The sequence below is a fragment of the Armigeres subalbatus genome, chromosome 2 (assembly GCF_024139115.2).
Source record: "Armigeres subalbatus isolate Guangzhou_Male chromosome 2, GZ_Asu_2, whole genome shotgun sequence".
NCBI lineage: Eukaryota > Metazoa > Arthropoda > Insecta > Diptera > Culicidae > Armigeres > Armigeres subalbatus.
Window position 1 is genome coordinate 59,847,598 of NC_085140.1, and position 13,001 is coordinate 59,860,598.

At 41.2% G+C, this 13,001-nt stretch overlaps 1 protein-coding gene across 1 annotated transcript; it reads left to right on the top strand.

Annotated features, from left to right (window-relative positions):
• The first annotated feature begins 6,900 nt into the window (after positions 1-6,900).
• Positions 6,901-10,688, top strand: LOC134208987 (uncharacterized). Its single transcript, XM_062684965.1, has 7 exons — positions 6,901-7,509; positions 7,569-7,830; positions 7,888-8,243; positions 8,299-8,655; positions 9,125-9,517; positions 9,581-9,839; positions 9,892-10,688. Exons 1-7 carry the CDS (start codon positions 6,951-6,953, stop codon positions 10,592-10,594), a joined length of 2,889 nt encoding a protein of 962 aa, XP_062540949.1. The 5' UTR covers positions 6,901-6,950; the 3' UTR covers positions 10,595-10,688.
• The last annotated feature ends 2,313 nt before the right edge of the window (positions 10,689-13,001 follow it).

The window sequence follows — 13,001 nt, forward strand, 5'->3', positions numbered from 1 at the left end:
GCCCTTCAGCATCAAAGCCAAGCACTTGACATACACTATTAAAATACGTATACGGTACAAAATATTTATAGATTACACGGTAAAAATCAACACGCTCAATTTAACTGTTCCATCTATTGAATGATCAACTTTAAAATCACCATTATTGAAAATGATATTCTTTGATTTTGAAGTAGTGTCACACCTTTCAAAGTGTGTTGAATGCAGACAATTCCATAACATCAACAGTGTTGATCAAAGTGCCACTCACTGGATGTTGAAATGATTAGCACTTCGATCAGCACAAAATGGCTCCACTAGAATTGGAAGTGCTATGTATTGAATTCACAGGTTCAATGCTATTGATTTAAGAGTGGAGCGATATTGGTGGTTCTAAAAAGATGACAGTTCTTTCATCTGTTCTGCTTATTTCAAGAGGTACTTCAAGTGTGAGATGGAGTCATGAAGAAGAAGGACTTTCAAGCAAAAGATAGTTATTCAAATCTAAGCTGAGGTAATTCTATTTTTTATTTTGTTGTTTTATAATCAAAACATTGTGACGCTCAAATGGAAGTGGTGGTGTTTGAATGTGACGAGCTCAGCTATTGATATTGATTTGATTCCAAAGTAGTGCATATTCAAATGCAGAACAGTTCGCATTGACGTGTATATTTTCTACCGTATATTATATTGTCGAAATCTATCCGGATCCAGCAAGGCCCATACGCCTGTCACTGGCTAAAGCTCGTGTACTCTGCATCGAAGCTTAGAACCGGTGTTAGGGCGCAATCGTTAATGCGAACATTTTTATATTCGGTTAGTTACTGCAAATAAATTCTTTTCGAGTCCCTATAATCAAGCAGTTATCTCAAGCATACACATTCTTATTGCTGCATGATTGAGTGTTTAATTTTGATAAAATCGAAAACAAAAGTGTGCATAAAAATTGCCTCGCCATAACCGCCATAACCAAAAGGTGCTAGAGAATCAACACTGTTGTTTACAGTTTAGAACCAAATCCAGATGTCGCAATGTCGGGTAGGGATTCAGTGCTACGCCTTCTCCCCTGGGATCCAGATCTATCCGGAACTATAGATAGTGGATATATAGATGAGCGAAGATAAATCCTCTGTCGCCAAACGAACTGTCAAACGTGTCTCCAAACGAACATGACGTCACGATTTCAATGGAAACGTTAAGGGTGGGACGTCATATGCGTGTGCACGGGCAAAACAATCAACTCAGATGTTTCGCTCATCTATAGATTCTACTATCTATATCCGGAACCAATTTATACTATAGATAGTGGAATATATAGATGAGCGAAGATAAATCTCTCGCCAAACGAACTGTCAAACGTCTCCAAACGAGCATGACGTCACGATTTCAATGGAAACGATTGGCTGGGACGTCATATGCGTGTGCACGGGCAAAAATCAACTCAGCCATGCTTTCGCTCATCTATAGATTCTACTATCTATAATTTATACCGCTTTTATACCGAAGTTGGATTTTCTCCAGATACAGACTTTCCCAACTTCGGAAGTAGTGCGCAACAACGCATCAGCTACAGTCGGGATTCGCTGGTTGGGATTTTAATACTTGGGTCACTTTTAATTGGGTCCGCTGGTTGGGCCATGGCCCAATTAAAAAGCAACCGTACGTCAAAGTTCAATGTCAACACGGAAAACGGGAATGGACATCACTGGACATCATTTGATGTTCGTCGAAATACACGGCTCAAATGGCTGTCAGTTGGCCCAACTAAAACACTCGTTAGTTGGGCCGAGGTCGGCCCAACCAGCGAATCGCGACGTAGTTTGACAGATAAAACTTCGGATGGAAGTTCGGTTCAGAAGTCCGACTTCCGAATTCTAACTTGTGCTACGCCGACAATATGAACTAAAGATATTAAGACAAAATTTTCAAATGATGTTTTATTCAAACGACGATTTGACGAATTGATATCTCTCACCAAACCCATACCATCAACATGTAGCGGAAAATTCAGTACTCATTGATTGTGTTAGTTTTCGTGAGAACTATCAGATGTCAAATCGTTTGAATCTTTGTTACAAAAGCAGATAAGTCGTGAAAATTTTGTCTGACTTTCACAATGTCGCGAAATCTGATCCCTGACAAAATAATCAACGGCAACCTCGAATGCGCACACTTGCTGCATAAACTTTTGATATTGCTCGTATAAAATAAATCATAGAGCTTATTGAACAAACAATACATGTTTAATATATTCTACCGTAAAATAAATTCAATGGTATATTTATTGTTTGAAAATTTAGTATCAAAATTGGATGACTGTTTTACATGTGAATACAGTACGATATATGGTTACAATAAATACAACGTATTGCTAATGGACTGAGCCGAGTCTTATAGGGTCTGTATCATTTGGAGAATTAAACCGAAATTAAACTTAAAAGTGACATTTCAATAATTATCAAATAAACCTGCTCGCAGAGCAAGTTACTTTGACAGATATCGAATTATTTTCCATCGATGTCCTATTGAATTGTTGGGTAGCACCAGCCATTATTATGACCGGTGATTGTTTTATTTTGAACTGTCACTTTTGAGTTTAACTCTCCAAATGAGACAGACCCTTAGAATGTTACGGTTCATTTCACTTATAAGTTTGAGTGGATTTGTGGAGTTCTATGTTTGGGCTTGAAGATAAGGGGCTGACTTTACTAAGGTGGCGCAGATCAGCGCTGTGCCACTAGTTATCTATTTCACTCTTCCACCGTTCTTATTGTAGCGTTTTACGTTTATTTCGATTAAAATTTAAATAAAAATATCTGATTAGAACCGATAAAATAAAAATAAATTTTGAATTTTGTTTTAATTTATGATCGTGTGCAGTGTCGGAAATGACAGTAAAACACTGTGATTATGCGAATGTTCATTTTATCCGGTCAAATTTCACGCACCGCACAAACCGAAACAGTTTTCAAAAAATGTACGCCCATTGCGACATTTTTTTACCGATGAGGCAAAACTGTGTATGTTCCTCCATGCTGCTGCGTGAGAGTCGTCTGGTACAGCAGCAGATTTTGTTTCGTTCGTGCGCAGCGCAAACAAAACAGAACGAGTTTAATTGCCTGTGGCGCAAAGCCAGAAAGAATGCTAGCCGTTGGTACTAATTTATTAGTTCTAGTCTCTAAAATGAGCAAGGAGGAAGAAATAATCATTTACCACAAAAAACGGTCATACGTCGTGAAATGAGGTACAGAAACATTAATTGTGGGAGAGAAAATAATAAACGCGCTGACTGTCGTCTGCTTGATCGTTGCTGCTGCGGCTGCCGTGTTTTTGTTTTTCTTTTACTTTGAGGCAGATTGAATGATAAAAGAAATGTCAACCGTTCCGTCCCTGATCGTGTGTCGTGTTTCGTTTGCGTCCGTAAAATCTTTCGTTCCTGTGTCGATGTCAAGTTTATAGTGTGTTATAAAAGCTCAACTCATTTATACGCGAGCTGCAAAGGGGCAAACAGGCGCCATGCTCTGATCGTCATGCTAATCGGTTGGCGCAATTTTATTTGAATATGCTTTAGAATCAAATTGAATGATACTCAGATGTGAATAGTGAATAGAAAATTATTTCAAAGATTCAAAATTTCTTGCAAGTAGACTCAGACTCGCTCATTTCGTCACGAATCGGCTGGAGAGCAGAAGTGAGCGAATAAAATACTTACGTTCAGTTCTTAGGTTTAGATTTTGCTTGAGTAATTTTAGTTTAATTTGAAGGTAAAATTAGTGATTGAGTTTTAAAAAATAAGTGGGGTTAAATGTTCTGTGTTTTTTTCCTAGCTTAGTGGACGAGGTCCAATCGATTTCGTTTTCTGCTCAGATAATTTTATTAAAGTGAATGAATACGAAAAAAGGTAATTAAATTTAATTAAGTTGAGCAATTTAAAATAATGTGATTTCGTGTTGGACACGCAGCGCTGCGCTTTTTTCGTACGGCTGGATTTTCTGTCGCCAATCGGCGGCATTCATCATCTCATCGAAATTCCGTTCGTGGTATTCTACCACGATTCGTCCGTCGACCGTCCGACCGTGTGCCCAGCGAAGGCCCGCTCAAACAGGTAGCTAAACGGAGGTGAGTGAGGTCGCTAGTTCATCGTAGCGAATTTCCACGTGTCGTTAATTGCCGACGGAAAGGTCCTTTACGTTACATTTTCGGACCAGTGTTTGAGAGTGTAGGTTCGTCTTTCTGCGTGTCGTCAATTGCACGCCACGAACCTCGATCCTAACCAAAGGATAGAGGACCACCCCCGCCTGGTGAACGGAAAGGTACGCGAAGCCGCTTGGGTACGTGCCTCTATTTGGCGGAGCCGATCGTCCGGGAAATCCAGGCCAAGTGCACAACACTCTCCGATCGAAATCGGAAGCTCTGTTCCAGCCGCCACTCACTCCGCACCTTTAGGCTGTGAACCATTCCACCGATTCGTTTAACTTTTTGTATGACAGTTCGATGTCGCCGTTAAAATAACCTCCTCCGGAGCATGGCTAGATTTGCCAGTTCGATAGTTAAACTTTGTTCAAGAGAAAATGGCGCCAAATCAATTTCGCTCCAAATAACTTTCAATCTGTCAAAGCTCAAATGGGTCGGCTTCGGAGAAAAATTTAACCACGATGGGAAAATAACCATCGAACTCTCAACCCAATTTGCTCATTCGTCTGTCCTTTTGATCTTTTGTCTCATAGCCCTTCATCCACTGTACTGGTTGGGAAGGGAGAGAGGATTCAATAGTCTCTGAGTTACTGATCACCATGCATATTATGTACAAGACAAAAATTGTGTAACTAATGGGGCGATCCCTGCCCAGCACTAATGAGACCCCCCTTATTCAATTGCCTCAGGGTCGGCGTACGCGCTTGATTATCGCGGCCAAGAAAACACTCAAATATCGTAATTGAACACTTCCACTTTATTATAGCTTTGCAAACAGGTACCTTTCCTTCCCACTTTCTTATGTCTCAACTCCCACCTTCGAACTCTTTCTTTAGCTTTTTCTTCGGGGCCCCTCCTTCAAACTCCGCTACCTCACCACACGCTAAGCCTCAGCTACTCAAAATTGAGTCGAATTCGACTCATTCTCGTTAAAAACGGGACAACCCAAAAATTGAGTAAATATGCTTTTACTCAATTTTGAGTTAAGCGTTATGAACGGCCTAATTAGTAAATGATGCTCATGGGATTGTGGAATGAATTTGCTTACATTTGACTCAGTGGTTGAAACGATTTTATTCATAACCTCTCGTAACATCCTGTACGGAATAATTGTTTACGGCGATTTATTAGGCATTTCAGTCTCGCTTTGGATGAAACCATACAATTAAGTTATCTTCTGACTTTTGATCCTTATTGGATCTTTTTCAAACAGAAGCACACCGTTGTTTCTCATCCAAGATGAGACTGAAATGCTAAATAAATCACCGTAAAATATTCTTTCGCACGAAAATCACTTTTTGTCAGGAACTAATAACATGCATGTCAGCTGAACTGTTCAACTGCGAACAGTTTTTATATATTTTGTCTAAAACGCTCATTTGCCAAATATAAATCGCTCGCGTCTGATGAACTGTTCCCACGTAAACAAAATGAAAAATGCTTCAAATTGTGATTTTTCAGATCTTCGAAATTTAAATTCGAACAACACGATTTTACTCAAAATCGAGTCATCTTATTATTACAAAATATACTGAGTAAAATAACCTCAAACGCCCAAAACAGATTTACTCAATGTTTGTCTACTCTATGGAGACGGCAAAAATGAGTCAATATTAGCCAGGCACTGAGTAGTTGATTTTTAGCGTGCAGGTTCTTCGGTCCCTTCCTTCTACGATTCCTTTGCTTCGCTAGCTTCGTTATCTGCATTGGCGTTGCTTGTCAGCTCGTGTAACCATAAATGGCTGCCGCTGGCTGAGTCCAGGAAGAGCACGAGAGTAGTGGTACTACCGGGTGACAACCGAACTGCGGCCTCTCAGCGCCGTATGCCACGGGATATTTCAGGCTCTACAGCGGAACTGGTCCTATTGAAGGGTAGCCAGGTGGTTGTGGTGGTTAGTGAGGAGAGAGGACGGTTGGGTATTTGGTAAGTGACTGTTCTACCTGGATGATTCCTTGGTGAAACTTCTCCTTAACACTTCTCTCTCAAAACTCACTTCCAATTTTAACTTAGCCAAAATATACTTTTTTCTCGTGTGCGTCTTGTTCTTCCGAGCGTTTAGAACTTATGACTTTCCAAGCAATGGCGATTTTTGTCCAAGCCTTCGCTCGTTGAGATTTTCCTCGCCTCATCATGGCCCCCTTTTACCACTCACCATGGCTGCCCAATCATATCCTTCTGCTACGCATAATGGTGAGTTCACACACCACTGGTTACAATTGTGATATCAAAACTTTATCAATAAGTTTTGATTCAATTTGTAATATTTCCACCATTATGCAATTTTGTCCGAGGTACCCTCTGTTATAGAACAGCGTACCCCAGGTTGAGAACCTCTGTTTATTATAGAATAAATACCTACCTATTACAAGTTTGTAAGTTCGTTAGTCAAGTTGTTATCAGAATGCTTCGTAATATTTTTATTTACGCTTAAACGTGCTTTAATTTAAAGATGACCATTATTGATTACTATTTTCTCTGATACAATTAACGATCTTTGTCTAATGCCCTCTACAAAAAGGCGAATAATTTGCCTATAAAAGATCAAGTTCCATATGATAGCAAGCTCATCCTCACACGTGATTAATAGCGCACCTGATCGATGCCGTCGACACAGTGTCTAAACAAACGATTATCTCTGGATGATTGCCGGTTCTTGCTTCTGATAGAACTCAGTGCTCCTTTTTTCCTACGGGATCAAATATGATTTATAAATGGGGCACGATCGCGCAGCGATCGCAGTTCGAAAACTATCGCGCAAACTGTAGGATTCAAGGTTATGTTACCGTCGGCGGTTTTCCTAGTGATCGTCGCGTTTATCGTGGTGTTGACACTATTTGAATGGCATTTACGTCAACGTGATGGATACCGAGCGGCTCGACAGTATCCAGGTGGGACGATGCTACCCGTATTGGGCAACATCATGGAGGTCCTTTTCAAAGACTCAGTGCAAATTTTCAACTACGCACGATCGAAAGCACTGAAGCATGGACAATCGTACCGGCAGTGGATCTTCGGATACGTGATACTGAATGTGATCAGACTCCGTGAAGCGGAGATAATTCTTTCAAGCACGAAGCACACGCGGAAGAGCGTATTGTATCGATTCCTGGAGCCGTTGATGGGCGATGGACTTCTATGCAGCAAGGGAAGCAAGTGGCAAGCGAGACGGAAAATCCTGACTCCGGCGTTCCATTTCAACATCTTGACCAATTTTCTGCAAGTTTTTCAGGAGGAGGCAATGAAGTTGGTGGGGATACTGAACGCCTTTGTTGAAAGCGGAGAGGAGGTTGTTTTGCAATCGATTGTGACCAGGTTCACGTTGAACACTATCTGCGGTAAGAATAATCTCAGTCATTGGAGGAATGCAACTCATTTTTATATGTATTCAATCAAGAAACGGCTATGGGAGTTAAATTAGACTCGTACAATGACGCAGACAAGTACCGATCGCAAGTTTACGACGTGGGTGAAAAGATCGTTCACCGAACGACGACTCCGTGGTTGTACTATGATGGTATTTATAATCTGCTTGGTTATCAGAAACCATTGGAGGATGCTATCGTGCCGATCCATGACTTCACCCGAAACATCATTCAACAGAAAAGAGAACAATTAAAAAGGGTTTCAGCATTGCAAGACACAGTTGCTGATACAATGTAAGAACTTTTGATTTGTCATATCGTTAATCTCGGCGCTGATTTTGAATTCTTTAGATACGGTTCTAAACAGCGATACGCCATGTTGAATACCCTACTGATGGCCGAAGCAAATGATGCTATAGATGAAGAAGGAATACGAGAAGAGGTGGATACGTTCATGTTCGAAGGTCATGACACGACTGCAGGAGGTTTGATTTTCTCAATTCTGTTAATGGCTACCGAGCAGGAAGCTCAACAACGCGTTTATGATGAACTATTAAAAGCCCATCGAACAAAACCGGAGCACGAGGCATTCACCATTGCGGATTACAACAATCTGAAGTACTTGGATCGGTTTGTGAAGGAAGCGCTTCGACTATATCCTCCGGTATCGTTCATCTCGCGGAACTTGACTGGGCCCTTGAACATCGGTATAGGATCCAATCATCGAGTCGCAGTCCTACATTAACGTTTTTTTATTCGTAGACTCAACGAGCTTTCCGCACGGCACGGTGACGCATATACACATCTACGACCTTCACCGTGATCCGGAGCAGTTTCCCGATCCAGAGCGGTTTGATCCGGATCGGTTCCTTCCAGAGGTCACCGCTAAAAGGAATCCGTACGCGTATGTGCCTTTTAGTGCCGGTCCGAGAAACTGTATCGGTCAGAAGTACGCTCTTCTGGAAATGAAAACCGTACTTTGCACCCTGCTGATGAACTTCCACATCCTACCGGTGACTGAGCGGCACCAGATTGTCTTCACGGCAGATCTGGTTCTGCGAGCAAAAACGCCAATCAAAATTAGATTGGCAAAACGGGAATCGAGTGTTACGCATAGCTAAATGAAGACATTATTTATAAACAGAAAGTATAGACCAAAACGGGAATAATAAAAAAACACAATGCTAATCATTTCTTACCGCCCCCTTATCAATGCTATTTCTGATCCTACCATGAACAAAAAACACGGAATAATCTTGGCCGTGCACCGGGAATGATAAGCGTGATTGACGTTATACTTACCCCACGGTGCAAAGTAGAGTTTAATCAAGTCGCCTCAGGCGTATTGTTCGGATGAGATGGATATTCTTCCCAATTTTGGTTCGGAGTGCTAATTTTTAATAGTGTTGCTTTGTAAGGGATGTGATTGACAAAAATGGACGTCGGTATCGGGCCATGAAAAAATTTCCCGGACCCCCATGTTTACCGTTAATTGGAACATTGAAAGAGCTACTATTCAAGAATCAAGGTACACGCTTAGCTGTTTTCCGATGCTAAGATTGTTCAACCGCTGATTTTTCGTTTCCAGCTACGACTTACCAATGGGCTCGTAAGTGGGCCAAACGATATGGAGGATCTTATTGGTTCTGGTTCAATAGCGACCTCTTCGTACTTAACGTGATTCGAGTTCGTGAAGCCGAGCCAATTTTGTCCAGTACCAAAAACATCGACAAGAGCCGATTCTACGAATTTCTGCATCCTTTTCTGGGACTAGGATTGCTTAACAGTTCAGGACCGAAATGGATGCACCGTCGTAGAATTTTGACCCCTTCGTTTCATTTTAACATTCTCAATGGATTCCACCAAACGTTTGTAGAAGAATGCGATCAAATGTTGGCAACGCTCGATGATCACGCGAACAGAGGAGTATCAACCGCACTTCAATCAATCATGTCCAAGTTTACGCTGAATACTATTTGTGGTAAGATATCCTCTTTTTCGCAGAATATTATCTAACTACAGCAAAGTTCCGACAATCGCTCAGAGACATCGATGGGTGTGAAGTTATCTAAGATATCAGGCGCCGAAGAATACCGCACGAAGCTCTACGAAATCGGCGAAGCCTTGGTCCATCGTTTGATGCGCCCATGGCTGTTGAGCAATTCTATTAACCGGCTGATGGGCTACAAAACCGCTTTTGATAAACTTCTCCTTCCGGTTCACTCGTTTACAACCAGCATCATCAACATGCGACGAGCTCAGTTCCAGTCGGAGCAGTTCAGTGAAATCACCGAAGAAAACATGTAAGTATGGTTGCATGACTAGGCAGTAAAACCTCAGTAATCTGCTTTCCAGTTACCTTAACCCGAAGAAGCGCTACGCCATGCTGGACTCACTCCTGCTCGCAGAACAAAAGCAACTGATCGATGAAGAAGGCATTCGAGAGGAAGTTGACACGTTCACCTTCGAAGGGCACGATACAACCGCTGCCGCCTTGACTTTCATATTCTTCACTCTAGCGCGCGAGCAAAAAGTTCAGGACCGCATCTACAGCGAAGTCGTACAAATCTACAACAGTAAACCCCACTCGGACCACTCCTTTACGCCACAGGACTACAATGAGATGAAGTTTTTGGACCGAGCTCTGAAGGAGTGCCTGCGTCTATGGCCACCGGTCACGTTCATATCGCGAAACATCTCCGAGGACATTGTCCTTGACGATGGGAGTATTATCCCGGCGGGATGTGTCGCAAATATTCACATTATGGATCTGCATCACGATCCAGAACAATATCCAGATCCTGAACGTTTCGATGCGGATAGATTCTTACCGGAAGAAGTAGATCGACGAAATCCTTACGCCTACGTACCGTTCAGTGCTGGTCCAAGAAACTGCATCGGACAGAAGTATGCCATGATGGAACTGAAGGCGGTGGTGGTAAATGTTCTATTGAGATTTCGGGTACTTCCGGTTACTCGGCTGGAGGAAATCAATTTTGTGGCCGATTTGGTGCTGAGAAGCACCAACCCGATTGAGGTTAAGTTTGAGCGGAGGTAAAAATTCAAGATCATACAACTGAATAGATATATCTTTAAAGCATTGAATAAATGGTCTACAAACGATGGGCAGCATTTTTTTTGTATATATATACAGTATAGACCATAAAAAAGAATAATAAAATCAAAATCATAGTTGCGTAGTTAAATAGTTGAGAAACTATGTTACATAAGAACGTCGGCTCCAGGGGCACGTTCAACCTCAATTTGGTAGATTTGTGTCATAAAAAGTTAAATACATAGCTATTTATTTTATTTATTCAGGCCAAGGTCAAACTGGCCTGTGCAGTACATTAGGGTCTTATCTATTCGGCTCGGTCAATGACTACACGTCGCGTCGCCAACCACGTCTAGTGTCCGTAGAGGACTACCGCTCTAATAAGCGTTTTGTAAATAATCAGTTTGGTACGGTGGCAAACTCTATTCGATCGGAGCGTCTTGCGGAGTCCAAAGTACGTACGATTTCCAGCCACTACGCGTTTCCGAATTTCTTTGCTGGTATCATTGGCGGCAGTCACCAGTGAGCCCAAGTACACAAACTCTTCTACTACCTCGATTTCGTCACCACACCGATGCAAACTCGCGGTAGGTGGCTCACATTGCCTTCTCTAAAACCTCTTCCTATTATGTTCTTCGTCTTCGATGTGCTGATGACTAGTCCGATCCGCTTAGCTTCCCTCTTCAGTCTGATGTAGGCTTCCTCAGTCATCGCAAAGTTACGTGCCATAATATCAATGTCGTCGGCGAAGCCAAATAACTGGACGGACTTCGTGAAAATCGTACCACCCGTGTCAATCCCTGCCCTTCGTTTTCCCCCTTCCAAAGCGATGTTGAATAGTAGACACGAAAGACCATCACTTTGCCGTAACCCTCTGCGCGTTTCGAAGGGACTCGAGAATGCCCCTGAAACTCGAACTACGCACATCACCCAATCCATCGTCGTCTTGATCAACCGTGTCAGTTTATCCGGAAATCCGTGTTCTTGCATTAGCTGCCATAGCAGGTCTCGATCGATTGTATCATTTGCGGCTTTTTTTTTACCTAATTTTATTTGCTAATTATCTAATACATGCATTCATCTCTTAGACTAGGTGTTCCGTGTTTACACTCTTAACACTATCATCCTTATTTGCTATGTTATATTTTTAGTTATTATTGATACATTTCAATTGCCTCTGGCAGTTAGGATTTTTCCTCTGGTTGAATTGAACCATGTAGGAATTACAAAGTTTTCAACTTAAACTAATCTTAACCTAATTTATACTAAGGGTACAAGGAGTTAATCGTTGCAATAGAAGATTGCAACGATTTTTGTCTAAAATTGGAAATTATTTTGTTGGACATTTGTTGCAATGTCTCAATATTAGAAATTCTATGAAGTTCATTGGCACTATACCACGGAGGCAACTTCAGAATCATTTTCAGAATTTTATTTTGAATCCTCTGAAGTGCCATCTTTCTGGTATTGCAGCAACTAGTCCATATTGGCATAGCATACAACATGGCAGGTCTAAAAATTTGTTTGTAAATCAAAAGTTTGTTCTTAAGACAAAGTTTTGATTTTCTGTTTATAAGTGGATATAGACACTTAATATATTTGTTACATTTGGCTTGAAGGCCTTCAATGTGATTTTTAAAAGTTAATTTATGGTCCAGCAGAAGTCCTAAATATTTAGCTTCGCTAGACCAATTAATTGGAACCCCATTCATAGTGACAATATGTCTGCTAGAAGGTTTCAAATAAGAAGCTCTCGGCTTATGTGGGAAAATTATAAGCTGAGTTTTGGAAGCATTCGGGGAAATTTTCCATTTTTGCAAGTAAGTGGAGAAAATATCCAAACTTTTTTGCAATCTACTACAAATGACACGAAGGCTACGCCCTTTGGCTGAGAGACCTGTATCATCTGCAAACAAAGATTTTTGACACCCTGGTGGTAAATCAGGTAAGTCAGAAGTAAAAATGTTATACAATATGGGCCCCAGTATGCTGCCTTGGGGAACACCAGCTCTTACAGGTAATCTATCAGATTTAGAATTCTGATAGTTTACCTGCAGTGAGCGATCTGATAAATAATTTTGGATCAGTTTAATGATGTACAGAGGAAAATTAAAATTCATCAATTTTACAATCAAACCTTCATGCCAAACACTGTCAAATGCTTTCTCTATATCAAGAAGAGCAATTCCAGTCGAATATCCTTCAGTTTTGTTGAGCCGAATTAAGTTCGTAACTCTTAATAACTGATGAGTGGTTGAATGCCCATGGCGAAAACCAAATTGCTCATCAGCAAAAATAGAATTGTCATTAATATGAACCATTATTCTATTTAAAATAATCTTTTCAAACAGTTTGCTTATTGAAGAAATGATAGGGCGATAACTAGAAGCCTCAGCTGGTTTTTTGTCCG

Excerpts from the sequence above, each read along its gene's own strand:
- LOC134208987 (XM_062684965.1), top strand. The coding sequence starts at position 6,951 with ATGTTACCGTCGGCGGTTTTCCTAGTGATCGTCGCGTTTATCGTGGTG. Across the intron at positions 7,510-7,568 it reads CACGTTGAACACTATCTGCG|AAACGGCTATGGGAGTTAAA; the intron begins GTAAGAATAATC and ends TATTCAATCAAG. Across the intron at positions 8,244-8,298 it reads GACTGGGCCCTTGAACATCG|ACTCAACGAGCTTTCCGCAC; the intron begins GTATAGGATCCA and ends TTTTATTCGTAG.